This window comes from Quercus suber, unplaced genomic scaffold (assembly GCF_002906115.3).
Source record: "Quercus suber isolate HL8 unplaced genomic scaffold, Cork oak 2.0 scaffold_516, whole genome shotgun sequence".
Classification (NCBI taxonomy): Eukaryota; Viridiplantae; Streptophyta; class Magnoliopsida; order Fagales; family Fagaceae; genus Quercus; species Quercus suber.
Window position 1 is genome coordinate 437,616 of NW_027069965.1, and position 10,328 is coordinate 447,943.

General features: G+C 33.2%; 1 protein-coding gene across 1 annotated transcript; it reads left to right on the plus strand.

Moving 5' to 3' along the window:
* Positions 1-2,281: 2,281 nt before the first annotated feature.
* Positions 2,282-10,121, plus strand: LOC112002851 (light-mediated development protein DET1). The gene is made up of 7 exons (XM_065763605.1): positions 2,282-2,469; positions 2,639-2,687; positions 6,632-7,059; positions 7,178-7,406; positions 8,045-8,218; positions 9,698-9,766; positions 9,944-10,121. Exons 3-7 carry the CDS (start codon positions 6,938-6,940, stop codon positions 10,040-10,042), a joined length of 693 nt encoding a protein of 230 aa, XP_065619677.1. The 5' UTR covers positions 2,282-2,469; positions 2,639-2,687; positions 6,632-6,937; the 3' UTR covers positions 10,043-10,121.
* Positions 10,122-10,328: the final 207 nt, after the last annotated feature.

Consider the following 10,328-nt stretch of genomic DNA (forward strand, 5'->3'; position numbering starts at 1 on the left):
TTATGTGGATGCTACCATTTTTTGAACATTGCACCTAGAATGAAGATGTTTGAATTGTCTCTATTTGGATGCTACCTTATGTTGGAATTTAGAAACTAATGTAATATGTATAAGAATAAATACATTTGGCAATATTTATATGCTTGAATTGTCTCTACTATCTATTACCACCCAGCATTTGGAAGTGAAACCTAGAATGAAAAGATTAATGCTTGTGATCAACAACCTACTTGAAACGGATTTGTCATTATAGCATAAGTAAATGTGAATTTTCCCCCAATATTTTTATAGGACAAAGTAAAAACTTCCCCTGGCCTTCGTTTGGATAAAGATTATAAATAAAATTATTTTACTATTTAGTTTATTTTTGTTACTATTTATGAGTCTTACTGTATTTTTTAATACTATTCATGGGTTTTATTTTACTATTTTAACTAATTTTTACCTATATCTACAATACTTTTAGCAAAAAAATTTCAGTTTCAGCAAAATAAGTGGTTTCCAAATAAACCTTTAATATAATTTTTATTGGATGTAAATTTTCACAAATCTATCATTGGATTATATTTTTTTTTCTTATATCATTCGTACTTGTTAAATTTACAGTAGATCAGAAATCAATAACTATCTCATCAATAAAATATTTAAATTTCAAGTTTTTATAGTCTAAATTATATATTAAAAATAAGTTTATAGATCGAATGGTAAATAACATTCAATTGGCATAAAATTTGACACGCGTTGCTAACATAAAGAACATGCAATTTAACAATTATTTCAAAATATGTAGTCATGTTAATTTTTTTAGTAGGAGTTTATAGCCTAACTTTGTCCTTATTTATATATTTATTATTGAGAAATATGGATTTGAAAACAATTCATTGAGATATGAAATAAGAAACTCGTAGATTATTCATATCAGCTCGTGCAAAAAACTCATGTCTATTTTAGCATAAGAAAATTTTTTTTTTTTTGAGTAACAACTTTTCAAAACACCTCCATTAGATTATTTATTTAAAACTCTATTTCATTAAATATCAAATGTTCTTAATTTTTTAAATTGTTTCACTCTCTACACATTCTATAACTATCATCCATTTTTTTCATTTATCCTTGAGAAACACAAAGAAAGAAAGAAAAAAAAATCAAAATGCATAACAACAGTGCTTGTGTATATTTGCACAAATACTATAGCAAAAATGCATTTTGCACAATAATTGCATAAGTTGATGTAAGCATTTTTTGAGATTAATTGGGCAAAATTTGGCATGTGTGCTATTTATTTTACAATGTCTAATTCGAATGCTATTTCATGTAAGGCCTTTCCTTATGTTTCGGCCATAACTAAGGCTTCAAATGTCTTCTTTGGAAAATGAAAGCAAGGAGAAAAATTTGTAAATCATCTCTTACATTTAGGGTCTGTTTGAATATTGCTTATTTTGTTGAAATTGAAAACTTATTTGCTGAAAATATTGTAGATAAATGTAAAAAGTTAGCTGAAATAATACAACAGGGCCTATAAATAGTACCAAAAAGTGTAGTGAAGCTCATGAATAGTAGCAAAAATAAGCTAAATAGTGAAATAATTTTCATTTTTCATTGGTATCCAAACGAAGGCTTAGTCACCCACTAGTAGTGTCTAAGGATTGAGGAGAAAGAGTTGAGAGGCTTATGGGAAGGGCTAGGTTGAATTTGGATTTATTGTTTTTGGGTTAAATGAGTCTCAATAGGTTTTTAGTTAAAGCCCAATAATTACTAAGTCTAATTAGGTTGATGCCCATTTAACCTGAATAATAATTGGGTAGGTTTGGGTTCAATTAGAATGAGTTGTTTTGAGTAGGCAAATGAGTTTGGGTTTATTTTGCCACTCTGACCAACTAGATATGGTGCTTAGACCTTTTTCCATATAAACTCTTTTATCTTATAGCTTTTTGATAAATTCAATGTTGAATTGCATTGTTTCCTCATCTCCTTTATATTTGCAAAACATGAAAAATGATTAATAACAATCTCATCTCATCTCAAATTTTAAAATTATATAAAAAATATAAATAATATATATATATATATATATATATATAGAGAGAGAGAGAGAGAGAGAGAGAGATTTGAAAGATGAAAAATTATTAAGTATTAATTTAATGAAAAAAATGTTAATATTTGGGAGTGATATGAAAGTAGATTTATTTATTATGTAAGTGTATATTGGAAAAGAAAAGTGATAGGATTTGTGTTTCTATTTTCTATTTTCTATTTTGATATATTCGGTTTGTTTGTTTAGATTTTTAGAAGAGGGAGAGAAGGGAAGGGCTCTAACAGTACCACGTCACCCGCTAACTCGCTCACTCACTTGCTCGGCAAGCCTTCTGTGGCTCTCTCTCTCTCTCTCTCTCTCTCTCTCGCGCTTTGTAAAGTTCTCTCCTGCTCATCTCAATTATCAAACGCTTCCTCTCTCGCCGCCTCCCACGGGTAACCAACTCTTTCTCTCTCTCATAGATGGATACCACATATTATTATTTTTGGGATTCATTGAGGGGTAAATCCTGATACACTTTACTACTACTTCTTGATGATTTGTAATAGTAGGTAGTATTAGTATCAGTAGGCCGCTATTGAATTTATATTATTTTTGATCCAGATGGCAGCACCAATCAACAACTTCTCTTTTGCACTCCAAAAACCATTTGGTATGTTTTGTTCACATACCCTCTTTTTTACTTTTTTTTGGAATTGGATTCCTGCATTGTTTTTATGGCGTTTTTCCAGTAGTGGCTAATCTTAATTTTTTAATGGTTAATTATCATACTTACTTCTTTGAGAAGGTCATTACTTTGAAGTAGTAGTAAACTTCCTTCTGAATCTGGAGTCTAGTCCCGCCACCTTTTCTTCCCTAAACTTTTTCTGATGCAGGGCAGTCTTAGACTTCTCAAGCTAGAGGCTGTCTTGGAAAGAAAAGTTGGTGGAATTGATGTTGTTTTTCAATGTACATTCATTGCCTTTTGCCATATCTAGCTGCTATATTTCATACAGGTAATACCTGTAATAGCATCATCTTTTATTTTAACAATCCTCATTTTAGGCCACTCTAATTTGTTTTAATGAATAATGTGTCTATGCTAATAATAACCTTTTTTTTTTTTTTTTTTTTTTTTTTTGGTTTAAATTTACATAAATAATGAATAATAATAATAATAATAATAATAAGATAAAGTACAATTTTGGTCCTTGTTTCCAACGTCCTTTGCACATAGATGAACTCATACATCAACAAACAAGCCTTACTCCCAAACTTTAGGGTTCATTATGGATCCTCAACCAATTAATCAGGATTGGCTATACTCATCTTATGAACATGTTGTGTCTTCATTTCCCAACATTCTGTACTGTAGAGCGTAACTAATCATACAAATTTTCCTCTTTTTAACTTAATGAATATTCTACAATCACACAATACTCCTTATGTGCTTCTCCACTTCATCTACCCTATTTTTATCCTATGATTCATATCCTCTTCAATCTCCCCATCCTTATGAATAAATCGTCCAAGATATTGAAAGCATTCACTCATTGGTATCCCTTGACTATCAAATCTTACAATCCCTTCATCTTTTCTATACTTTAAAAGCTTTTAGATTCTAAAGCATCTCTCCAAATTTCTATCTTGAAATTAACTATATATCTAGTTGCATCTACTAAAACTATAGATAAATAAACTTCTGGTGTTAAAATTATGTGTAGGTCCAATTTTCATCTCTAAAAGGTTTCAATTTAGTCCATAAACGAATTAAATCTTTGCAATTTAGCCTGTTTTCCATATCAAATGGCTGTTTGTGGTGGCAGCATGAGTTGTGTTTAAGAGTGGGCTGTGTTTTTTTTTTTTGGGGGGGGGGGGGGGGGGGTTGCATGGGGTGGGGCAACCATTTATCTCAAAATTCCCACCAGATCAGATTGTAGTTTTGCAACATCAACCTTCTGTCTTCCACATGTGCAATTCAGTTCATAGCTAAGTGATGGAAGGATAACATTGCTACCATATTTATCACCAAAAAATAATTGTGACCTTTTAAATTCAGGGTTAAATTTGAAACTTTTAAATATCAAGGAGAAAAATAGAACTTGGGCCTAATTTGGATCAAAATTTTATTTCTGGCTTGATTATATCTCTAAAGGGACACACATCTTGTTGATTTCCCTTACCTCTTTCATCTTTCCTTTTCCCATCAATCTAACACGTAGCCTTGCAATTGTAATTGCTCTTTTTAGGATTCTTTAGAGCATATGTGTTCTTTCTAGTGAAAGTAGCTTCTACTGAGATTTTGTATTTGCTCTTACTGCATCAGTTTTTTACTCCCTCATTTTTTTTTTTTTAATAATTTTCCCTCTCTATAATCTGTATTCAAAGGATTTTTCTAGTCCCCTCTCATGTATCAAAAAAAAAAAGACATCCGTAGTGCCTTCTCTATGGTTTTTCTTTTTATTTCTACCTCTTCTTCATCCTTTTAGTATATAAAATTTATCTTATGGGTCATCATCGTATACTCTTATACTTTTATTCCCATAAAAACAAGCCTTTTTCTCAGCCGCTCATCACCTCAATCCTGTTGTCACTTATATGACTACGCATTCTTGCTCCTGCTTAAATTTTTGATTGCCTGCCTTTTACTTTTAAAGAGCTGTCTGTATGCACGTTGTTCGAGGCTGTATAGATCAATTTAGTATGATAAAAAAAAAAAACCTCGGTGTTGCTATTGCATTTATGCACAAAACAGCTACATTGAATATCTAAAATCCATAGCCATTGTAGAAGTCCTCAGAAGTAGTTATGAATAGTTGACCAATCTGTTTCTTCTCTTTACCATTTGGAGCATCATCATTATTTAACGGAATTCCTACAACAATTATTTGTAGATGAGAGAGTTTTTTTTTTTTTTTTTAATAAATAATGATTTCTAATTTTCTATATAAGCACTTCTTTTTCTTTTTCTTGGTTTCCAGGGGGGATATCAATTGAGTTTTGGCATCAGTAGTAATGTTTAGAAGTAACAACATCGTTGCAAGGATTTTTCAGCGACAAATCTGCACTCCTGCTCCCGGAACTAGTGTATCTTCTTCTTAATCTTGTCATTTTTCAATTCGTATGATTCCATTTGTGGACTTGTGCAACTTGAAAGATCTTGATTCTTTATGTATCCTTACTATTATTGACTAGCTGAAATCACTGCTTCATGATTGGGCTGCATAATGGAGGATTGAACATGGTTTTCCTTGAACTTGGATTTGTCTTTTCCTCTAGATGTGTGTTTTCCACTCACTTAGGTTTTTCTTGGTTCGCTTGGATTGAAGTCTTTTGCTTGTCTTGTATTTTGGTAATTTGGACCTTTTTACATCTTATTTAATGGTGACCATTAGTCTCAAAAGCTTAATCTATGAGGAAGTGGGTCAACAGTAGCCTCCCTTCTTTTTGGTTGGTGGAATTGGCCGGGGAAGCATTCCTCTAATATTTGGAATATGGTTCAAGCTTTTCTGATGTGTTTAATTTGGCGGGAGTGTAATAATCCTACTTTTGAAGATATTGTGAGATCAGTAGATCTTTTAAAGCCTATACTAGTTGGGACCTTATTTCTGTGAGGTAGAATTTAGGGTTTTACGCAATGTATTTCCATTTCTGAATTTCTTCCTTCTGTTTGTGTCTCTTCTTGAGTTACTTGTATTCGTTTTAAGTTTAGAGTGTTCATCATTGTTAACATGATGTCCTTTTTTATGTAATAAATCTTTGATTACCTATAAAAAAAAAAGTGTGTCAAGCTCATAGACACATTAACATTAATGCTTCCCCTTGTGTTTTGGCATGCTTAGATCCATTGAACCAACCAAAGGGCTTGCATGTGCAGAACAGAAGAAACTAATTATAGGGTTACCGAAGCTTGCACTGAGGATTTCATGCATAACACATGCTATGATAATTACTGTCTCCTGTCCTGGCCCAACAAAATTAATGACCTACCTGGAACGCAGACAAACTGGCCAATGATCTCTAGCTCAAATGGTATCTCTTCTCCTTGTAAGAACAAGGTGGAGGGTGAGATTTATGGATTCAAGACCTACTAGGTTTGTGTATAGTTACCAAAAAAACAAGGAATGAAAAAGACAAACTAACAGAGGCATAGACCCATCTAATCCATCTGAAATAGAGAAAAATGGGCCAAGCACATGAAGCGCCCAGGAACGGTTAACCCAGGCTCTAATACTATATTAGGAAGTGGACTGACAATGTGTATCAAGTTCACAGATATATATATATATATATATGTATGTATGTATGTATGTATGTATGTATGAAGAATGTTAAAACAATTTTTTTTTTTGGAACATTCATTTCTTTTCTTTTATTTGCCATCTCCTTCTCTTATTATACATTTGTTGATCATAGTAAAACTATTTTATGATTGAAGAAGAAACTTTAATATTGTTATCAAAGAAAATATTTTTCTTACAGCCCGGGAACTTTAGGTAGGAACTCATATGTTGTCATTTTAAGATTTTTCATTTTTTATTGGATAAAAGAAACAGCTTGGTAGAAAATAAATTAAAAAATTTTAACAAGAAACCAAATAAACTCTTTTGCTTGCAGGTTCATTGCGCCAGAAGATTTTATGAGAATTTAGTTCCAAGTTTTACCATATATGATGTTGAATGCCCAGACCATTCATTTCGCAAATTTACAGATGATGGTCAATACCTCATAAGTTTCAGCAAAAATAATCAGGATCTGATTGTTTACAGGCCAACCTGGCTTTCATTTTCATGCAAAGAAGAAGATTGTGATGCTCATGATCTACCTTCAAAAGCAAGGAGATTTGAAAGCTTCTTCACCCAGTTATATAGTGTATCACTTGCCTCCTGCAATGAACTTATATGCAAAGATTTCTTCCTTTACATGGATAGTAACCAATATGGAATATTTGCTACTTCTACTGTACCAAGCCAAGATGCACCTGCTACTGGAGGAGCTATTCCGGGATTCCCGTCAATAGAAAAGATGACCTTTCATCTATTGAGGTACGTGCTCCTGTTTTCGTATCAGTGGTTTTACAATTTTCAAGAATTTACACACTAAGGTTTAATTTATTTGTAGAGATTGCTTTATGCCTATCTAACAATCTTCTTGTGCAATTAGATTGGAAGATGGAGTTATACTAGATGAGAAAGTCTTCCACAATGATTTTGTTAATCTGCCTCATAACATGGGTGTCTTCTTGTATGATGATCTACTGGCTATTGTGTCACTTCGCTATCAAACAGTACACATTCTCCAAATTAGGGACTCTGGGAACCTTGTGGACGTACGAGCTATTGGGGCATATTGTCATGAAGATGATGAACTTTTTCTCAATTCAAATGCTCAGGCAAGTGGCATTTCTTTTTAAGCTTTTGATATTCACTTAAGTTCAACAGGCTTTACACTTCAGATTTCCTAGAATAGTGGAAAAGAATAATGCCCTTGGGTAGGGTAAAAAGGGTTGAATCTCTACTTGCAGTTGCCTGCTTAACAATGGGATCAAAAAGAACAGAAAAATATTTTGAGAGTTTCATCTATTAGGATGCACCAGCAGAACCACTAAGTTCTTTGTATATATTCTCTCTCTCTCTCTCTCTCCCCACCATCAAAATGTTATCATCTAATGGCTCCTGTACTTATGATAAATTCTTGGTTTGTGCTAACTGTGGCTATTGGAGGTACAGCATTTTTACTTTCTTAACTCTTGAGTATATCTTTAGTCTTGACCTTTCTTTTTCTATTTCTTTTGTTTGGTGTGGTGGCCTTAGTATTTTTTTTCGCGTTTGATTAGCCTTCCCTTCTGGGTTGGTTTGATCTATATGCTTTCTGTTATGGATTGCATGTGCATCTGCAGATTTCAATAATTACCTTGCATTCTCCCCTATATCCTTATTATTCAAATCAAACAAAGTTTGATTAATAAAAAATTATTCTAATGTCTTGGTTTTTGGAGCTCTGAACTGACCCTTCAGCCATTGATGGCAGTACATGGCATTTCCTGACAAAAGTAAACTGCATCAGTTGCCTCAGAATCATGTTCAGAATGGGTTACATCACAGCCAGCCTAATCTAGAAGAGTCTTTTCTGAGTGGCATCAAACAACGCTTGCTTTCATTCATATTCCGCAGAATATGGAATGAAGAAAAAGATCAGACCTTGGTAAGTTATATAATTTTCCTTCCTTTTTTTTTTTTTTTTTTTCCCCAGTTTCCTGAATATAAGTATTGTTTCAGTTATCTGTGAGCAACTGTTCTCATCTCTCTCTCTCTCTCTCTCTCTCTCTCTCTATTTTCTTGCATTTCACGAAGCATTGTGAAATAATCATAGCTTTATCCTTGATGAATTTATAATGTTGGATATGATGCAGGACAATGAACTCTCAAAATAGGGGTGTGAAGAAACAAAGAAGAACAAGAAAGATAAAACCTAGGAATCACCACTAAGTGATGAAAATAGAAAAATAGAATCTAGGGATCACCACCTAGGGTTGCTTGCAATCAACAAAAAGCATAAGATAAAGAAAGGAACTCAAGAAACACTTAGAGATAAGAACCCAAGAAACATCACTAAGTGTCAGAAGAAAACTTCAAACCCAAATCTCATAATCCATGATCAACTATCTATAACAATGAATGCTAAGATCCTTGTAGCTCAATTGTCATTTCCAATAGTCTCCAACAAAGGCGTCTGGGGTTCAAATCCCCCCTACCCCAACTATTGAATTATCAAACACTATCTAAAATAGTGAATAATGTGGGTTATAGTTTCCAAGGGAACAATAGCCAATTCGGTTTTTGATGTGCAGACTAGTGCTGAAACTCAAGAATGAGTTTTGACCAAATTCCCCACAGGGGAAAAAGGGGCTGCATGTAGAACATCATGACAATAGTTTAAAAGATCTAAGCGAAAATTCATTCAAGGGAAGAGAAGGGTACAATGTGCTGTTCAAGGTCTATTAATGTGGTATTCTAGTAGTTTTTTTTTTTTTTTTTGGTAAGTAGTTATTCTAGTAGTATAAATTAGTCAAATAGTAAAGAGTCAGGATCTTAGAAGTCTCCTAGGATATGTCTTCCAATTTGATTGCTTTAGCGAATAGTCCTTGCCCTATGCTTAGATTGGTTGGTTGTGATAATCTTTCATTGTTCTAAATCTCTTAGATGCTATTTAAATAATTTGTGGTGGACTTCCAACAAGCTCTATTTCAAATGGTATCTTCTCCTTTTATAGGAGCATGGTAGAAAGTAAAACCATGGGTTAGATTGGCGTATCTTTTTGGTTCTGTGATAATCTTTCATTTTTAATTCTCTTAGATGTTATTCAAATAATTTGTGGTGGACTTCCAACAAGCTCTATCTCAATGGTATCTTCTCCTCTTATAGCACCAAGGTAGAAAGTAAGGTCATGGGTTCATGTCCCATTGGTTGCATGTAATTACCAAAAAAGAAGTGGTGGACCTATATTACTTTTCAATTGTCATTAGCTTTGATGCATCAAGATTTATTACTGTTTCAAAGTTCCGCACCTAGTTATACATCCTTTTTAGTCGCATAGGCCCATTGAGTTTATGGGGCCTACAGCTGGAGATGGCTAATTTAATATCTATTCCATTGCTCTTACACCATCTTTTGGCTTCTGCAGAGGGTCCAGTGCTTGAAGAAGAAATTTTATTTCCATTTTCAAGATTATGTAGACTTGATTATTTGGAAGGTAGGTTATTGGCTCTTATTGTATACATGTTTGTGTGACTGTTTTGCAAAATTACTTAAAAGTGAACATTACCTGCATATCTTCCTTATACCATCTTTCTCAAATGTGTTGAACAAGTTTTATTGTGCACATCAAATTTGGCTAATAACAAGTTGTTTATGCACAACTCTTGGACAGGTACAATTCTTGGACCGGCACCACCTGCTGATCAAATTTGGTAGTGTAGAGGGAGTGGTGAGGCTTTCTTCTCCTTTTTGGGATTTTGGTTTGCAATGACTTAAACCTACTGCCTTTCTCCACATGCTTCCAAATAATTCAGGGATAATAGAACAGGACTGCTCTAGGGAATGAGCCTTTGAATCACTGTAGTTGGACTTTACTTTGGTTTCCCTAGATAAGACCACAGCTTGATATTACTTAAGAGATGCGTCTATGATGGTTATTTATCTCATTCTTTATGTTTTGAATTCATCGAATTTTTCATCTTAGAATTTTATTGTTGGTATTACCTTAATTCCATTGATTGAATTATGGTGGATGGAGAATTGACTTTGGATCCAGA

Excerpts from the sequence above, each read along its gene's own strand:
- LOC112002851 (XM_065763605.1), top strand. The coding sequence starts at position 6,938 with ATGGATAGTAACCAATATGGAATATTTGCTACTTCTACTGTACCAAGC. Across the intron at positions 7,060-7,177 it reads ATGACCTTTCATCTATTGAG|ATTGGAAGATGGAGTTATAC; the intron begins GTACGTGCTCCT and ends TTGTGCAATTAG. Across the intron at positions 7,407-8,044 it reads TTCTCAATTCAAATGCTCAG|TACATGGCATTTCCTGACAA; the intron begins GCAAGTGGCATT and ends CATTGATGGCAG.